At 38.2% G+C, this 19,491-nt stretch overlaps 4 protein-coding genes across 9 annotated transcripts; 3 read left to right on the plus strand and 1 right to left on the minus strand.

Annotated features, from left to right (window-relative positions):
• On the plus strand, positions 226–7,201 carry LOC18597562 (RNA polymerase II C-terminal domain phosphatase-like 2). 5 transcript variants are annotated; one of them, XR_001928174.1, is made up of 16 exons: positions 226–713; positions 806–1,276; positions 1,714–1,924; positions 2,183–2,340; positions 2,431–2,501; positions 2,605–2,710; positions 2,805–2,894; positions 3,156–3,306; positions 3,411–3,814; positions 3,897–3,954; positions 4,380–4,495; positions 4,590–4,643; positions 4,904–5,000; positions 5,424–5,828; positions 6,248–6,324; positions 6,810–7,201. XR_001928174.1 is itself a non-coding variant. In XM_007026684.2 (16 exons), the coding sequence occupies exons 1-16, from the start codon at positions 444–446 to the stop codon at positions 6,913–6,915; spliced, it is 2,598 nt and encodes an 865-aa protein (XP_007026746.2). In that variant the 5' UTR covers positions 226–443; the 3' UTR covers positions 6,916–7,201. The 5 variants fall into 5 exon arrangements, 2 of the variants coding, with proteins under 2 accessions (XP_007026746.2, XP_007026742.2); XR_001928175.1 differs by lacking the exon at positions 6,810–7,201 and adding an exon at positions 5,973–6,126; XR_001928176.1 differs by lacking the exon at positions 6,810–7,201 and adding an exon at positions 5,973–6,126 and having other exon boundaries at positions 5,424–5,581.
• LOC18597563 lies at positions 7,804–11,016 on the plus strand. Its single transcript, XM_007026685.2, has one exon. It carries the CDS (start codon positions 8,029–8,031, stop codon positions 10,759–10,761), a length of 2,733 nt encoding a protein of 910 aa, XP_007026747.2. The 5' UTR covers positions 7,804–8,028; the 3' UTR covers positions 10,762–11,016.
• LOC18597564 lies at positions 12,018–15,061 on the minus strand. 2 transcript variants are annotated; one of them, XM_018121663.1, is made up of 6 exons: positions 14,739–15,061; positions 14,339–14,378; positions 14,101–14,261; positions 13,273–14,016; positions 12,509–12,571; positions 12,018–12,478 (listed from the first exon to the last, which is right to left on the minus strand). In XM_018121663.1, the coding sequence occupies exons 1-6, from the start codon at positions 14,952–14,954 to the stop codon at positions 12,335–12,337; spliced, it is 1,368 nt and encodes a 455-aa protein (XP_017977152.1). In that variant the 5' UTR covers positions 14,955–15,061; the 3' UTR covers positions 12,018–12,334. The 2 variants fall into 2 exon arrangements, with proteins under 2 accessions (XP_017977152.1, XP_017977151.1); XM_018121662.1 differs by having other exon boundaries at positions 12,018–12,571; positions 14,739–15,060.
• Positions 17,690–19,488, plus strand: LOC108661897 (putative receptor-like protein kinase At3g47110). Its single transcript, XM_018120871.1, has 2 exons — positions 17,690–19,360; positions 19,426–19,488. The coding sequence occupies exons 1-2, from the start codon at positions 17,690–17,692 to the stop codon at positions 19,486–19,488; spliced, it is 1,734 nt and encodes a 577-aa protein (XP_017976360.1).

Raw genomic sequence — 19,491 nt, forward strand, 5'->3', positions numbered from 1 at the left:
CCAGAATCAGGTGCCATATTTAATGCCACGTGTACAACGTGGTCTCACCGTCCCTTGTACCAGTTACGAACTTAATCATGACGATCTATTACATTCGCAGTTTCGCTGGCCAAAGGCACGACCGTACATCATGGTATTTTCGAAATTTTATCCAAACGCGATGCCTATTGAAATAAAGAGATCATCTCGCCTATAAATAGAGGACCAGCCCCTCCTTGCTTTAAAAATCCCGTGTAGGTTAGAGAGAGAGGGAGAGAGGGAGAATGCTGAGCGAGAAACGAAGAGAGAGAGAGAGAGAGGGAGAAGAGGAGCAGGAACATAAAAATTTCCATCTTTCGCCCCAAGTATCCGTACATTTACTGTTTTGCCATCCATCCTTGGAAATTTCCTCTCTTTAAACTCCTTATTCCCGAATCGAGGTGGGATTTATTTTTGTTCCTTTAATGAGTCGTTTAGGGTTTAAATCGGTGGTTTATCACGGAGACGTTTGTTTGGGAGAACTGGACACTATCCCTGTCTCGGACAGGAATTTCCAGTTCCCAAACAACGAAATTCGAATCCACCACATCTCCCCACCCAGCGAACGATGCATTCCTCTTTCCGTTCTCCACACCGTTTCCTCATTCCCCGTTCGTTGCAAGCTCGAATCCTCTTCCCCTGTCGAACAACCGCATTTGATTCACCTCCACGCCTCTTGCTTTTACGAATTGAAGGTTTCGTTAAACTCGAAATGTTATTTACATTTTAGTTTTTTTTTAATTTAATTTAATTAGTTATTTTCGACTGTGTTTATTTTTTTTTTCAGACGGCGGTGGTTTTGGTTGGAGATGAGGAGGTTCACTTAGTGCCAATGCCGAGTAAACAAAAGAAGTTTCCGTGCTTTTGGTGCTTTTCGGTTCCTACAGGACTGTACAATTCCTGCTTAGGAATGCTTAATTTAAGGTGCCTAGCGATTGTTTTTGATCTCGACGAAACGCTGATTGTCGCGAACACAATGAAGTCGTTTGAGGATAGAATCGAAGCTCTTAGGGGTTGGCTTGCGCGGGAGACTGATACGATTCGGCATTCGGGGATGTCGGCTGAATTAAGAAGGTATATAGATGACCGGATGCTGTTGAAGCAGTACACGGAGAGTGATTGCGTCGTGGATAATGGAAAAATGTTTAAGGTTCAAATGGAAGAGGTTCCTCCTTTGTCTGATGGCCATGAGAAAGTTGTTCGGCCTGTGATTAGGTTGCAGGAGAGGAATATTGTTCTTACTCGTATCAATCCTGAGGTTAGAGAAAGTTCGTGCCATGTATTTTGTTGAAGTAGTTGATTGTGTATTAATGGATTTGTGTTTATTAGACTATGATTTTGATGATTCTTTGCGATTGTGTGGATTTGTGATGAATAGAGAAATAGTTGATTTGTTCAATGCCTTAATTTAAAGAGGATACAATTTGAATTGGAATCTACTGAGTGGAATGGATTTTGGTTGTGGATCACTATCAATTTAATTGAACCCATTTCTGTGCTTACCAAACCGGTTTTAGTGTAGTAAATTAAACTTACTGTGATTTCAATGATGTAGAAATGAATTTTTAATGTGAATGTCTACAATTAGTGTTCTTTGAAACATTTCTACAGAAAATTGGATGGATATATGGCATCTGTTTGAAATATAATGCTGTGTATGTTATCTCTCATTTATGAATAGTTTTCTTTGTTCAGATTCGTGATACCAGTGTGCTTGTGAGGTTACGTCCTGCATGGGAGGAATTGCGAAGTTATTTGACTGCAAAAGGACGAAAACGCTTTGAAGTTTATGTTTGTACCATGGCTGAAAGAGATTATGCCCTAGAGATGTGGAGGCTTCTTGATCCAGAGGCACACCTGATAGGCACAAAGCAACTCCTGGACCGTGTTGTTTGTGTTAAATCCGGCAAGTCTCTAATAATTTTAATATTTTCTTTTGTACTTGGGTCTTGATGCTTTATCATGCTGAATATGAAGTTTCAGAAAGTTATTCTGCTATTTTGTGGAAATTAAGTTTCTGATTCTTGATTTTCTAATATATAAAAACCGACGCTTCAAATAATGAATAAACCTGTAGTAGTAGGTAGTCTTCCTTTCTTGTTGGTACCCACCTTGCCATCTATTTTAGCAAATTTCTTATGTCCTTTTGTTTTAAATTTTGCAGGTTCTAGGAAATCTTTGCTAAATGTGTTCCGAGATGGCAAGTGCCATCCACAGATGGCAATGGTAATTGATGACCGTTCAAAGGTCTGGGAGGATAAGGATCAACCTCGAGTTCACGTAGTTCCTCCTTTTGCTCCGTATTATGCTCCTCAGGCAGAGGTACATGCTATTCCTTTTGTAAATCAAGTTATTGAGATATGATTTTTTTATTCCTGATTTATTTGCCAAATTTTCTCCCCTCTTTATTAGACAGCAAATGCAGTTCCTGTTCTCTGTGTAGCAAGAAATGTTGCATGCAATGTCAGGGGTTTGTTTTTCAAGTGAGCTGTTAATTTTGAATGGTCAAATCTTTGTAGATGGCTATCCATCCTCACCATCCTCTCATGATTGCATTTCTAATTTCTAATGCTACTTTTTATCCAGAGAGTTTGATGAGAATGTAATAAGGAAAATATCTGAAGTTTTTTATGAAGATGAGGTGGTAAACCTGCCTCTTGCTCCCGATGTGAGCAATCACTTGATGTTAGAGGTACTTAAATTGACAATATTTGATGATTAATTAATTGTGAGAAACTTTCAGTTTCTAGTTGTATTTGAAGCATTTACTTGTTACTACTTTGCAGGATGCTGGTTTTGCTCCAAACGGGAATGGTGGTGCGCCTATCAGTGAAGGAATGAATGGAGTTGAAGTTGAGCGGAGACTGAATCAATTGGTAAGTTTCGGGTAATTATATGGTAAACAAATATGAATTTATGTGGAGGACTTTGGTCCGTTGGGATGAGATTTTAATTGAACATATGCTTTAAAAATGAGTGATAAACTATACATGCGGGGCTTTTATGCGGTAAATTATCATCTTTTGGCTTTAATCATTCTTTTCAGTTGCTCCTATTGATGTGCATGTGTCATATTGAGTTTTTGATTATTTTGTATTATGTGTTTTGCTTAATTTTTATTATTATAATATCTATAGTTCCTTCAGGAGGAGAAGCATGTTTCGGACTCTTCCATGCATCTAGTAATGAATAACCCTGAGTTGAGGTCTGAAACCTCTCAGCCACCTGCTGCAATTGTTCCCAATGTTGTTGGTCCTGCATCTTTGACAGCACCATTGCCTTCTCAGAGTATGGGTTTCATTTTTTTAATATTATTTTATTTTGAATTGAAGGCATGATATGCTGGGTTGGAGTATATTCTGCCTTATTATTTTTTTTTAAATGTATCTTAGAACCTAGTTTGCTTGGAGCTCCTGGTCTGCTTTCAGCTCCCACCTTACTTGGAGCTTCTGTAAGAAGAGAGAGCAACACTATTGATAGTGATTATGACATGAAGAGAAGAGCCCTTGGCTCAAAACAGACTTTAGACTTAAGGAACCAGAGCTCAGTCCAACCTCCACTCCTATCTAAAGTACCTGCACAGATATATTCATCATCAATACTGCCTCAGGGAGGTTGGTTGGTGGAAGAAGACAACAATAAAGCACATCTAAATGATCGATCATCAGGCTCTGCTCAAGAATCTGATGCAACAAAATCTGATAAACTGCGAAATCAGAATCCATTTTCTCATAGTGCACCAGGTTCTGTTTCCATTGGCTTACCATCACATGCATCCCAACTGAAAGTTGAAGAGGTTTGTTCAAAATTCCTTCAGATTTACCTCATATAACCTGTGTGCATCATTAAGGATATCTTTTCTAATTTTATATATTCAGGCACGTGCTGGACTTGATACTCAAAAACAGAATGTTCTGCCTGCAGGTCATTTATCAGGTATGTGAAGCTATCACTCTTACTCCATCTCATGTCTGGCAATGGTTGCATGATATGCTATGGAAAGCAGGCTTGTGGTCTTCTGAATCTATTACTTAGTAAAGTAGTTTGAGTGTTGAATAAACAGAAGTGCTACGCATGGAGGATAAGTTATGGAATATAAGTATTGAAGGTCGATATGCTCATGAAATTATATAAAGACATGTATAAATGAAAAAGTTGTCTAGAAGACCAAAATTGGTAGAAGAGTTGAATTGACCTGTAGAAAGCCTTTTGTGTATTGTTGTGTTAATTTAAATCTTGTGGGATAATAACATGGTTCCAAGATTTGGAATGTACATGTGTTGTTATTAGTGTTTGGAGTAAAGGCTGTTTTAGAGGTTTGGCCCTAGCTTCAATTAATTATTGTTTGAAATCTCTTGCAGAGATTGGCGGAACTCAGAATCATGTGTCTTCCACTGAAGGTGGAAAATTGAATCTTCTACCCTCCCATTTATCAATAAGTGTTCTACAAGAAATTGGACGAAGATGTGGTTCGAAGGTACAATTTGTTACGTTCAAGTTTATTTATACTTAAGCTTAAATGCCTTGCTTAATCCTTCCTGTTTTTTAAAAAAACAATTTGTCCTCTAAAGGTTGAGTTCAGGACTGTGGTAAGCACGAGTAAGGATTTGCAATTTTCTGTTGAGGTCAGTGAAAGCTCTATCTCCTTGCTACTAATTTACGAATTTCTTCTGGATTGATCTGATTTTTCAACTATGTTTGTGTTGTCTTGAATTGTGAAATTGCTTTGTTAGTTTTTATGTATCAGCATGTATTTCTTCCTGAAATTGGCTTGCAAAAATGCTCTTTGTTCCCTTGTTTTCTTTTCCCTCTCTAATTGTAGTTTGTGTAATCTGTTTTATGTCTTTTGAGAAACCAGCTCATCTTGCTGGCTTATTTTATTTAGGTTTTATTCACCGGTGAGAAGATTGGTGTTGGAATGGGCAAGACAAGGAAGGATGCTCAGCAACAAGCTGCTGAGCTTGCTCTTCATAACCTGGCAGGTGAGCTTACTCTTGTTCATTTTCCTTGCAGTTCTTGTTATTTTAAGAGTTACTTTGTTTGTTTCAAGACTGAGGGAAGCATCTAAGGACGTTGGTCTATAAGATGATTTATTTTCTTTTAAACTTTTTCAACGAGTCATTTTGAACTTTTTCGAAGGTCCTATGAGTCGTGTCTCCGTGGTATTGAGTTTTAGCTGGAAGGAGTTAAAATTTTAAATCTTTTTGGAGCTTTATGGAGTTATGGATATACATGGTTACATACATCATATATTGGTGAATAACATGCTATTGGTATAATATGGGTGCATCATGAGATTGCAATGATTCCTTTATGTCTTGTTCTGGTTGTTTGTGGTTTTCTCAACTATGACACTGAGCAAAGGTGCAGGAAGGAACTGACTAGTTTTTTACATGGCATCTCAGAAAAATATTTAGCATATATAGCACCTCGTTCAGGAGCTGTGGATAGAGATTTCAATAAACTTTCTCTTGGAACTGAAAATGGATTTCTGTGGGACGTGAATCCTGCATCAAGTGAAGCACTTAGAGAAGATGGGTTGCCTAAAGATAGTACTTCTGAGGTGGGGATTCCTGATGATGCTTTCAGTACTTGATTTGATTTCTTTGTTTAAAAAAGGTGATGCTTGGATAAAGGGTATGTGGGCAAGAAATTTCCAGATTAGAGGTAGTGGTTATCTGGAGAGAAACCACTCCTCTTTGGATTTTGCATTGTACCAAGATGTGAGAGCTATAACACTGAAAGGAGAGTGAGTTGGCTTCATGTCTGCTACTGCTGCCTTAACTGGCTCAATTTATCGTTTTTAAGAGGTAAGGACTTGGTGGTCAGTCCCTAGTTTCTACCCGTTATCCAAGTACTCCCAATTAATACTTTCACCTATTTATTTACTCTCTTAAAAGTTGATATTTAGGACACAATTTTGCTAAATGTGATTTCTATGTTCTTTTTTTTAGTTCATCTGGTAATTAATTGTTATGAGCAAGCCTGTTAATGAGTTTGCAAGCAAAATGAGGTGATTAATGTACTTCCTTGAAGAGTGTTTATTACCTCATCTGATTTTGCTTGGGGCAGAATTGGAGGACTAAGTTTCTTAACACTCAAAATCAGGTTTTAGAATGCTGATTATAAAAATTATTCTTTTAATTATTCTTTTCCTGAATGATCTGTTGCATTTAGTCATTTCCACTGGCACAGATTAACCACTTGTTAATTGATAAATAAATTTCAGGTTGCTGAAGTTGAACCTGGGAGTAATTCATCTAGCCTTGTAAATCAACCAGTGCAAAAGCGTGCCAATTCACCAAGGTAACATAAGAAGGGGCTGATGTCAAGGGGCTTTGAAAGTATTATATCTCTCTGTCTCTCCTATTTGAACTTTGAAGGATGTATTCAGGTCCTCACCCTGGAAATTTTATGGAAAATAGGATTCACCCTGCCAAGTTCTGACTGAGTCTGATTGATTTGAGTGTCCTATTCTGCGTCTTGTTTTGGTTTTGCATTCTAGGGGCATGTGCTTCTCAAATGCCATTTTTACTCATAGAAGCTTCTTCATATTGGGTGTTTTTGGTTCATACCTCATGGTCTGCAGGGCTTTTACTTTTACACCATACGTATCATGCTAGGTTTTGAATGGAACCTTTCGAAATTCTGAAAGGGCTTCGTCTTTTCATGTCATGCTAGTTTCTATCTAATAAAAACGAGTATCAAAGGATGCGAATATGCTTTTGAGCTTGATTCTTAAAAATGGATGTTCTACTTCCTTACATTTGATTATTTCTGAATATTACCAGATCGTCTGAATCCATGCCAAGCAAACGATCAAAGGAAGAAGTTCTGCGTCGATTACGAAGTCTATCATCCTCACGGCAACCGAAAAATGAGCATCCGATTTCATGAAAAGCCATGAGAAATCGGAAGTAATGATTTTGGACAGAAGGTTTCGAGACTACACATAATTTTATTAGCATAGCAGATGTGCAGATTCCAATCTTCTTTTCCAGGGTTGGAGTTAACTAATGCTGGGGTGAATAGTTTCTCTTCCTTCCCTTTTACTTCTCCTCTGGATATATGGGCAATTTATTTTTTTTTGTCATTTTGCCCTGTTATTTACTGCTTTGTAATCGGTCATCTTAGCTTATAAAATATCTCTATATAAATGATCAAGACTAGTTTCTTAACCTGATCCAACGGTTCAAATTTCCCTGTGCTAGAATCAATCAATCGTTCATCTAAAAAATTATGAGTTCTAATCCCATTTTATTGTAAGTTTGATATTTGCTAATTCCATTTTAGCTATACCTATTAACTTTAAAAAGTCTTTTAGGAAGTATTTCCGTTACGAAATCTTATATCGAATAGGTAAAAAAATCAGTTTTGGTTTTATAAGCCGGTAACTCTGCCCGTCTTGATAGATTAAGATTAAGTTTTTTGAAGATGCAATAATGGTTTCGTGATAAAATAATATTAGAGTTAAATTTTATTCAATTTCAATGCTATAGTTAGTGCTTCAGTGGATGAAGTATGTAGAGTGACTGGATGCGTGAAGAATAAGTGAGAAAATTTGCGTTAATGACTTGACGTGTAAGGAATAATTTCGAGTAAATGAGAGATGATTTTTAGATTTATAAGTGTGAATTATTATATATTAAATTTGTTTGTCAAAATTATAAAAATAATAATTAGTAGATAATTTATTAATTTTTAATACGTAGAGTGATGATATTATTTAATATTTTTATGTTAAATGTAGGAGTAATTAATATTATATAATTAATTTCCAATGCACTGGGTGGTGATATCATTCAAACTGTTTACTCTTCCCAGAGAAAAAGAAATTCATTGAAAGAAAGTTTGTTAATTTCCAACACATTGGTTGAAGATATCACACTTAGTGGAATTAACGATACAGTTAAGAAATTTTGAACAATTTGATTCAAAAATTGCTGTAAATTGTGAAGGCACTGGAAATTTTCCCTCAGTCTCAGGTTTCCGCCGTAATCCAGAACAAGGATGGAGTTATCAGAGGAGTGGAAATCTTATTTCCCCATAGGCAAATCCTTGGACCCGCCGCTTCTCCTCTCTTCTGCTTCGCCTGGTCCTCTTTTCTTCATCCCAAAACCCAGAACCTTTCCTAAGACCCTTTTCTCTTCTCCCTCTCTTTTCCCTCCCCTCCATCCTCCTCCTTCTCGCCTTTCTTTCTCTCGATTCCTCTCCACTTCTTCTGTCCCTTACTCCGCTTCTTCCTCTATTGCTTCCCGCTTCGGCCTCGAGTCCTTCTATGATGACGCCGCTTCTTCGTCCTTTTTATCGCATAATCGCCTCCACCTTCTCCACTGCCCCGACCAAAACATTGCTGTCGTCTTCTTCACGACTGGCGCCAACCATGACAGAATTGGGTTCTTCGCTGTTCACGTCCAGGACAACGATTTCAAGTTTCTGGGTGATCGGGATGGTGACATCTTGATTTCACACAACCACTGCAATCACAAAATACTGAGGATTTTGGTGAGCCCAGTTGACGATGACGATTTCGAGGAAAATTCAGGTGATTCTGTTGTTGGGTATTTAATGGCTTGTACTTTGTATTCTGTTCATTGGTATTCTGTTAAATTTGTTAAGTCTAGCAAAAGCCCTGCTTTGGATTACTTAGGTTGTAAGTTGTTCAAGAGTTCCTCGATTGTCAGTGCTTGTTTCAGTCCACATTTACCTCAAGAAAGTATGGTTTTGTTAGAGAATGGTGCATTGTTCTTTTTTGATTTAGAGTCTGATGTTAACTGTCAAATACCCAATGCCTATTTTAAAGGGAATAAATTGAGAGTTTTATGGAATGATTCGAGTGGTTCAGAGAATTATAAATGGTTGGGTGTTGAGTTTAGTTGGCATCCTAGGATTTTGATTGTTGCCCGCTCAGATGCTGTCTTTTTAGTTGATAATAGGCTTGACCAATGTAACGTAATTTGTTTAGCTAAGGTTGAGATGTTGAGCCCATATACTGTCGATGAAGAGGATCAGTTCCTAGCGTTTTCTAGAGCAGGAGCTGATGGGTTTCAATTTGTTTTGGCTTCCCGTAGTCTACTGGTGCTTTGTGATGTGCGTAAACCAATGATGCCACTGTTGCGTTGGGCTCATAATCTTGATAATCCATGCTATATTCATGTGTTTAGGTTATCAGAATTGAGATCACAATCAAGGGATGATAGGTACCACTGGGCAACTGAATCAGGTTTTTGCATAATATTGGGATCGTTTTGGAATTGTGAGTTTAGGCTGTTCTGTTATGGCCCTTCTCCAGCCAGTGAAGGATCCACTGCTTCGGAGATTGCAAAGTTTTGCAAACCATTTTTGGCGTGGGATCTTCCTTCAGATCTCTCATTGTCAAGTCGAGAGTGTCATTGTGGAAGTTGTCTTGTTAGAGAAGAATTTTCAAAGGGTGCTCTTCCTGAATGGGTTGATTGGCAGCAGAAGAAAGATATTGTCCTGGGATTTGGAATTTTGAATAGGGATATCTCTGAATTGGTGTGCGAGTCTGATGAATTTGGAGGTTTTACTTTGATTAGGCTAATGTCTTCGGGAAAGATTGAAACTCAAAGATATTGTGCCTCTTGGGATTTGGTGCAGAAATTAGATGTAGGTCACAGAGAACCATTGTTGAATTTTGAGGATAGCTTACTGTACTCTTTTGGTGATGATGAATACAAATTTCCTAAAAAATTTAAGTATTTGAATCTTGACTATCTTCGTGGGTATTTGAATGGAAATGTTGCTGAAGTCCTAGATTCCAAGATGAAGTCTTGCAAGGGTCCTTTGGAGAAGGAATCTTTTGGTCTAGACTTTCATGAAATTTTGTGTGAGAAGTTGAAGGTCTGTGGATTTGGTCGATTCAGGTCCTCTCCTCCACTTGCCATTGTTTTCAATGACATTAGCTCGCCAACAAGCATATGTGAAGTTGCTTCAAGGCAAATGTGGGCAACCTTACCTTTGGAACTTTTACTACTGGCTTTCTCTGGCTACTCTGACCTATTTGATGCACCGTTTGACGACAATACAATGCCTTTGAAATTTTCAGTTGTTCCAGACCTACCTCAGTTACCTCCTTTCCTATTAAGGAAGCCCTCATGCTGCAGCACTAAGTGGTCACATAAAGTGTGGCCTGATGATTCACTTGTGGGTCCTGTTCTTCCCCTTCCTGTTCTACTTACTCTTCATGAGTTTCGTAATGGCTGTCCTGATTCGGAGAACATGTGTGAATATTCATCAGAGGTGGAACTTGGCCTTCGGTGCAATGAAGTCATGCAGGTTGCTGCAGAAATGGCTGTATCAGATTCTAGCTTGCTTGACAATGACGAAGCCATCTCTCTTGCTGATGACAGAGATGGGATGTGGTTGGACTCTCAAAGGCCAAAACCGTTCTTCTTATATCATCCAGTGGGAGGTGAGCCATCTAGCACTGGTCAACTGCAGGGAAACCATATGTATAAAGATGAGAAATTTATTACCATGATTACCAAAGTGCATGAGAAGGAGGCTGATTCTAGTGTCACAATGGCTAATGTTGGGCTGGAACTATTTGATGATCTATGTCTCATTGAGTTGAAGTTTGATGTTCCTGCCATGAACTTTATGTCACAGGAATTAGAAGCATACAAGACATTGAAAAGGCAGTTCTCGAAGTGGCAAGAACATTTTAACCCATATCAGGAACTGTGCAAGCAGAACAATCTTAATTCTCAAAGGAGGGAATGATATGCTGTGTTGGTGTAAATTTCCATCTTCTTCTTGTAACTATATCTTAGAATCTAGTTTGCTCGGAGCTCCTGTTTGCTTTCCATCCTTTGGCTCGGAGCTGTTGTAAGATGATATAGCAGTACTTGTGATAGGTCTTTTATTCCTTGCTCTGTATATGTTTGCAGCCACAGGTTTACCCTAGATGTTGTAACGGGATCATTTTAGCTTTGTAAATGTCACAATTTCAATGAGCAAAACTAGTTTCTTTTATCTGATGCTCAGATCAAAACGCTCCTCTGCTTTGAATTAGCAGATTTTGCATCTCTATCTTTTAATGTCAACTCTGGTGCACACGCGAAGGAATCTTGTGTCAATATCTGTTACATTTTACATTCGCAGTTACTGAGCTGATACGTTGAAACAGCATAGAATATGAGGAAGAAAAACTAAAAAATCAGAAAGTTATTACTTGACACTGCACCTCTCATTCTCCAACAATATTTGTGCAGAAATGTACCAACTCCAAATTCATGTTGCAGAACTCAGGAATCTTTTTGGTCAGGCAGCTAATTTCTTATGAATTTTTCTGAGAAATTCATGGTCTTTTGTGATACAACGAGGCATTTTGGTGCTAAATAGGAATCCACCATATTGAGTAATAATTTTAAGCAAAAAGTTAAACTGATTGAGCAAGTCAGATTGTGTAAAAAATCAGTTGAAGACATTAGCTTGGTTTGTTGGTGAAAAATTGGGCTAGTTCTCATCCTGTTGCAGGCATCAAATTTCCAGTTTATCAATTGACTATTGAACAAAGAACAGATAGTTTCATCATAACAAAATGATACTGAAAAAAGGGTCATTAAAGGATCTTCTATTGTAATAATACTTTTTCTGGAAACCAGTTGTAAGATTAATACTATATTATTAAACAGGAATACTAGATTCTGAGAGTTATTGCTTACTGTAATGCTCTGGTTTAAGCATATGGTGGAGTAGTTAACTAAAAACGTATGGACTTTGAAGGATGTGAAATTTGCCTTCCCAAGTAGGAATCTAGCTTGGGTTTTGAACAGATTGTCTCTCAGTAGCTGGACACGGAGATGCAGGCAATTCAGGTACTCATTGACGTACGCCTTCTTCGATTCTCTTGTCTCGAGGTTACCTACTGAAACAAGGTTAAAAAACAGAATGATGCTATGTTCTTCATATAATAGCAGAGATAGAACAAGATTGATTTGGTCTCTCAAACCATATCTGCAGCCAAGCCAAGGAAAGATAAAAAACGAACAGAACCTTTGAACTGAGATTTAAGAACATCAGGATATGACCCTAATGGAACTGTAGCAGCAGTCCTACTATGAGAATACGTAAATGATCTCTTGGTATAAATACAGTACATTGTGAAACAGATACAAAATTCAGGGATCCTCACATAGTAGAATACATAACAACAGAATAAAGGAAGCAGAGTTTGTATGTACATAGTAACAGCACAACCATGGCTAACCCTGCTACTTTATTTTCCAGGCCACTTTTAGAAGTTAAAACCAATGAAACAGGGAGGAAACAGGCTTGTTTTAGTCTAGATGAGCTATAGAAATCTTAAACTGTTCAGAAGCCTCTTAAGTGTTTTACGACCCCACTGGACATCACTTTGAAAAGGATCCGGATCACGCTGTTCTCTGGCTAGTTGGGGACTCTGAATGTGTCGGTTATCAAGCTGTTCCTCCTCATCCTTGGACACTGCAGTAGGTTCCTCCTCATCCTTGGACACTGCAGTTGGTTTTTCTTCCTGTGGTTCACCTTCAGGTTCTTGCTTCTCATCCAACTGAATATAATTAAGTTTCAGTTAAAAAAATTTAGAGAAAAGGAAAAGACAAAAAAAAATCATCTGCAATAGCAACAGCCATGTCAGATTTTGCAAGGGGAGAATCACATATTGTCTTAATGATATCTTTCTAAAGTACATCCCGCATTAGCATTCAGCAACATATCACAGCATCACAGATTGTCAAAATTGGGCAAGTAACTGATAATTCTGTTCCTCTTTGAGAAGCAAAGGCTTTCCTTTTTCATTTGGGGCTTCATATATTAGAATAACTGGATATGCAACACTGCATCATTGGTGTGTCAGTTGAGTTAGGTCTAGGTAGTGGAGTTAAATCTTAGATTGAACATTCTCATCTGCAGCAAAGTTTTGTTGTATATCAGTATATGTGTGGAAAGCAGAAAGGGGAGACGTGATTTATTGTATGTTAAGGCTTTTCTTGTCCCAGTTTGTGATGATTTATATGCCATTTTTCTAAGTGATTAATCTGCAATACTTCATTGGTGAGCATTGAAAGAGCTGCATTGCTGATTACACATCATGAAAAGAAGATACTAGCTGAAACCATATAACTTGAAGATGGGAATTCTTAATACATGGGAATGAGGTTTTTATTTCTTGCTAGGTGACAGTAATACAGAAATGGAAGAGAGGCAAAAGCAAAAACAAAGGACAGAGAATCACACTCATCAGGCAATTACCTCTGGCATTTTCTGATAATTAGCTTCATTAACTTCAATTGATGCCTCAGTAATACTATTCTTCTCATATTCATCCAAATTTGCTTCTTCAGTTGACACTGTATCTAATGGAGTCAAGCCAGGTACCAGAACAGGACTACCTTCATGTACAACCAGATTTCCCTCAACATCTGCAGTTGCTGGGTTCTGGACTGTTTCTACTCTGCCGATATTTCCAAGGTCCTCTGCTACCAAATGATTCTTATTTGAAGTAGCCAAAGCTTCATCATTGGGGTAGTCAGTTCTCTTCACACCGAGCACTACATTATCTACATTCGCTACGAAATTTTCAGTTGGGTAACTAATATTCTCTGCAACAATGGCCAAGGGCTCCTCTAGTGAAGGAGCACCACTGCTAGTGGCTAGTTCTTCAGAAAATGCTTGTAATGGCTCCTTTTCTAGATTGGTGATACTATCAGTTTCTGAAACCAGCTCCATGTCAGAAACTAATACTTCCTTTGGAGGTGTCAAGTTCTCTGCAACAATTGCCATCTCTGAATCAAGAACAGGTCCATCTTGATTAGCTGATGGTTCTTCCTCAATTAATTTCTGATATTCAGCTTCTTCCCAGTCTTCACTAACGATGATTGTATTCTCAGTCTCCCAGGATTTAAATATCCGATCAGGGCCCGGTTGCCACAAAAGGTTCCCAGTGCTTGTTTTCAGAACGAATTTGAACTGGATTGATTTTCGAACAGGTATGTCCTAAGCAAAGCACAAAGCAAGAGATCTCATGAATATAGCCTTCAACAAGAATATAGTTCACATTCTTCGTAAGTTCCTCCTTACCAGCTCTACAGTCCAAACATGTCCTTTTAACCAATTCAGTGGAATAGCACTCTCAGGATCCCATATGCCTAACATAGGATGATCCCCTACAATGAAAAAATGCTCCCCAAAGGAGCACTCTTTCTGTAACTGGAATTTGACATGAACAGTCTTTGATGGATCTGTGCATCAGAGATGTTGAGATATGACTCAGAATACTCAATAATAACAAATAGTTAAAAGTGCTACAAGATCTTACTTTCTTCTGCAGGTTGAGTTTCTGCTGTCTCAAAGTCCACCTACATGAAGAAAATTTTACCAATTGAAACTGAGCTTCAGTACAAGTTAATCTTTTTTTTGAATTTGAAAGAAATTGTTAATGTAACCAGGAATAGATTATTATATTGTCTATAACTCCTTTTTAGAACCAGACCATGATATTCCTTAAATTATTATAAAGGCAGTCACTGCCACACTGGCTTAGAATCACATGGAAAAAAGAAAAGCAAAGAGCAGTAACTTGGAAAGAAAACTTGGGAATCATGCAACGAGCTGCCTCAACAACAAACAACAAGAATTCAAGTTTCCAGAAACCAAAACCATTCAAAAACTTGCAGAAATCATAAGGAAAAACAAAAAGAGATAAAAAGGGTACATGCCTGTGAGTCTGGTGACAAGGAAGAAGATGACAAAACAGGCTGCAGGGGCCTGTGTTGCACAGAAAGCAAACGCAAGAGCCGGATTCTCACTAGCTTTTTGGAAGGGAACAAGCATACTTCACCTCTGTTAAGAGAAAGATCATTAAAACAAGACAACCCTTTATCTCTATGCTTGTCAATGATTGCCTTGGAGCAAGAACTCGTCAAGGTTTTCATCACTTCCAGTTTCCAAACTGTAACTCTCTCTCTCTCTAAAAGCTTCAGGTTTTGTCCATCAAAGAGACAAGGTTTTGTCTGTTCTGCTTCCTAAATAGTACTAGCAATCCACTTCTGGTCCTCATCCTGAAACATTTGGTGAGTTCTCTAATGGGTGGGGCCTGATCGGGATAAAGGGAATCGGATCCGCTGCCACGTGTCATTCGACACGTATCGCCATGGAGTTGAGTTGAATCTGGCTCCTCATTCCGAACGTGGGAATCTCCAAGTCCCAACCCACTGGCAACTGTTTCCAGCATTTCGAGAGACCCTGTCTTGATCCCCACCGTTGGATTTAAAAGATTGGCGGTGACATCTGTCTTGCTTTTATAGTTTACTATTATTTTTTTATTATAATAAATATATTTAATCACTAGAATTTAATTATTATTAAATATAATTATGTCATAAAATAAAAATTTAATACATTTGAGTATGTGAAATTATTATTAATCAAATTTGTTACGGGTCATGTCTAATAGAGATAAAGTGAGTCATGAATATATAAATATATATCATTATTTAATAATTTAGATTAAAAATATAGAACCGTAATAAGTAGTATTAAAGATTTAAATTTTTCACTAATGTGAGATTTTTACGAAAAATATGAAAGTTAAAATAGATCTAGATTAATATAAAAGTTTCTATCATTTAATATTAAAGAGTCAATGCAATATAATTGAATGAAATAAAATATTAAAAATTTTATATTAATAAAAAATAAGTTGAATTTTAAATATATAAATATAAATTTAGTAAATTAAAAATGTAAGCTCATAGGACGATTAAACTTTTCTCGAGGATTCCAGCTAGGGTGCTCCATTTGTGGCCAAGAAAATTCTGAAATTTCTGCTGCTTTCGGTCACGAGTTTTAAAAAGGCATTCCAGGGTTCAACCAATAAAGCATTGGCTAACGCTGTCCACAATTATCCAGCCAAAACCGATTTCTCAATCTAATCCAATGCCCTTTTTGGTACATAATGGTAACATTTCGACACCACTCGATGGACCCAATTTCGTTCATCGTGTTTTGTTCACTTCTTGCATAGCCATGGATTACAAGTTACAAGATTCTGAGAAGTCGACATATTCATTTATTCAGTCCAATACACAGAATTTGTTAGCAGACCAGGGCTTTGGGTCTTTCATGACGGGCTGCTAATTGAGACAACATAGGCCTGATGCGATCTGGGTTTTCAGCCGAGTTCTTGGATCCTTGTCATAAGATCACTGACTCTCCACACATTGGAAGAACTTTCTCCTCTCAAGGATTCAACGATCGTCCTTGTTAGCCGACGGTTACTGTCACAATCAGCGTTGACAAGAATACCTTCGTAGCCTTCGAGAGCAAACATAGGCTCTGAGCGGGTTGGCTTCTAGCTCAGTCTAAGTCGTAGAAAGCTGCTAAATGTGTTTGTTGCTGTCTACTGGAAAATCCAAATCCATCAGAGTAGACTTGTGGTGTCGATTGTCGTCTCCAGTCTCCATGCCAAAAACACAAGGAAGTTATTATTATAAATGACGGAAGACTTTCCCAACATGGTCCATTGTCAGTTGCCTGGAGTAGAATGGTCCTCCACGTTTTGTCCATATTTCATTCAAGTTTTTGCATAGTAGCTAGCAACTAGCTAGATAGGCCTTCCCCTTTGAAGGGCATGGACGGGATTGCCATTCATTCACTCACGAGGATGACTTCAAGGTTTATTTTACTCAAAAAGAACTGACAGCCTGCAATGCGTGTACCCTTCTGGTTCGAGTGCTTCAAAATCCAAAAATTTGACCATAGGGACATAATCCACTGTTAAATCCTTGGTGTGGTAGGTTTATCACTCTGTCATTTCCTTCTAGTCCTGTTTTCTTCTAATGATCAAATCTCATCCCTACTCAAGCACCAAGAACTGATGCCATTGGTTCAGGTCCAAACCCTTTAACCCATTCATAAACCTGTTCTTGATAGCCTCAGCCGCAATCATCATATCCAAAATGTCTAGAACTATCAGTCTCACCTTGTTGAAATTTATAATCTCCACTTACCTATCGCCTTTCAAAGTGCCAGGTCTTACATTGGTAGAGATTGTTCTGCCTGTCCTGGAAAGAGTACATTGCTTGCAACTTGCAAGAGCATTGTCTTTTAATAATAAAATTGCACTGCTAGTCAAGCTCATAGAACTGAAGTCATTGGTTGAGGTCCAAATCCTTATCCCATGCGCAAAATCTGTTCCTTAAAGCCTTGGGCTCAATCATAATATCTAAAGAAAAATGCATTGCTATTACTATTAATCATACCTTACTGAATTTTATGATCTCCCACGTTGCCATTTGTTATCATTTTTTACACGATTTATATTTGATTAGTTCCAAAGAACGACGTATTACATTGACTGATATTGTTCTGGATTTACGGAATAAACTATAATACTTGCAACTTGCAAGAGAATCACGATATTCTTCAAGCGATTATTGATTGTATCAGAAGAATGGAGTTTAGACCCTTTTTTCTATCCCTTTTTTTTTGTTTCATATTTTTTAATGACAGAGCGTAACATTGTCAGTGCAAGGATAAGACCGACCAACCCCTATTGTTAGACAAATATTCTTATAAATAATGGCCCTTCCCTCCAAGTTGTTTTAGAGCCATCTCTTCTAGCAATCTGATTTTCCATACTCAAGCGAGAGTTCATTTCAAACCAATCATGTTGCTGTCGTGTGCACTTTTATACAACAAACCAGTTCTGAATTTCTTATTGCTGTTCAATGTCAATACATTGCTTCTGTTATGTATCATCACTTGGCTGCATTCACATTCTCCTGTGTTTGCAGCTACCACTTTGCATGCAAATGAGACAGACAGGCTAGCTTTACTCGCCATCAAGGCTCAGTTAACCCAGGATCCACTTGGGTTAACGAGCTCGTGGAATGATTCTCTCCATTTCTGCAACTGGAGTGGAGTCATTTGCGGTCACGGGCATCAAAGAGTAATCACCTTGAACCTTAGTTATCATGATTTGGTAGGTTCTCTCTCTCCCTATGTAGGGAACCTCACCTTTCTTCGAGGTATCAGCCTTGAACAGAACTACTTTCATGGTGAAATTCCGCCAGAAGTTGGCCGCCTAAGTGGGCTCAGGTACCTGAATTTTTCTAACAACTCCCTGTCAGGAGAGATCCCAGCCAATCTATCTGGCTGTTCTAACCTCATTATGCTTCGTTTGGGGTTCAACAAGTTGATTGGAAAGATCCCATATCAGCTTGGGTCATTGCAGAAGCTTGAGAGATTTCAGCTCCACTACAACAATCTCAGTGGACCAATACCAGCTTCTTTAGGCAACCTTTCTTCTGTTAGGTCTCTGTCCTTTTCAGTTAACAGCTTCGAGGGAACCATACCAGATGCCCTGGGACAGTTAAAGACATTAAATTTTCTTGGCCTTGGCTTGAATCAGTTAACTGGTATTGTTCCTCCCTCAATATTCAACTTATCATCTATAACCATATTTACTTTGCCATTCAATCAACTCCATGGAAATCTGCCATCAAACTTGGGCTTTGCTCTTCCTAATTTGAGAGTCCTGAATATTGGTCACAATCAATTTACTGGAGCTCTTCCAGAATCATTATCCAATGGTTCAAATCTCCTTGAATTTGATATCAATGGAAGCAATTTCACTGGGAAGGTTAATATTGATTTTGGAGGGCTACCGGTTCTCTGGTCGCTGGTTCTTGCTTCTAATCCTTTGGGGAGAGGAGAAGCTGATGATCTAGATTTCTTGAATTCTTTGACTAAATGCAGAAACTTGCAGATATTGGATCTAAGTAATGACCAGTTTGGTGGGGTTATTCCTATTTCTTTCGGCAATCTCTCAACTGAACTTGTCCAATTGAGATTGGGAGGGAATAAGTTATGGGGAAGTATTCCTACTGGGATCAAGAACCTAGTTAACTTGACTGAGCTAACAATGGAGCAAAATAACTTGACAGGCAACATTCCAGCCGTGATCGGCAACCTTAGGATGCTACGGCTACTTGATTTATCTGAAAATCAGTTTTCAGGGAATCTTCCATCATCCATAGCCAACATAAGTCAGTTATACAAGCTTCATCTGCAAAGTAACAACTTTACTGGGAACATTCCTTCCAGTTTTGGAAATCTTACTTCCTTGCAAGACCTGGACCTTTCTCAAAACTACCTTAGTGGAGCTATACCCAAGAATGTTATAGGTCTTTCTTCTCTAACAATATCCTTGAACCTAGCTCAAAACCAATTAACTGGTCTGTTGCCTTCAGAAGTGAGCAATCTGAAAAATCTTGGTCACTTAGATGTTTCCGAGAATCAATTGTCTGGAGAGATTCCTAGTGGCCTAGGCAGCTGTGTAACCTTGGAACAAATCTACATGGAGGGTAATTTCTTTGAAGGTACCATTCCAAATTCTTTTAGATTCCTGAGAGGACTCCGGGACCTGGACCTGTCGAGGAACAACTTATCTGGACAAATTCCTGAATA

This window comes from Theobroma cacao, chromosome 5 (genome assembly GCF_000208745.1).
Source record: "Theobroma cacao cultivar B97-61/B2 chromosome 5, Criollo_cocoa_genome_V2, whole genome shotgun sequence".
NCBI classification, from domain to species: Eukaryota; Viridiplantae; Streptophyta; class Magnoliopsida; order Malvales; family Malvaceae; genus Theobroma; species Theobroma cacao.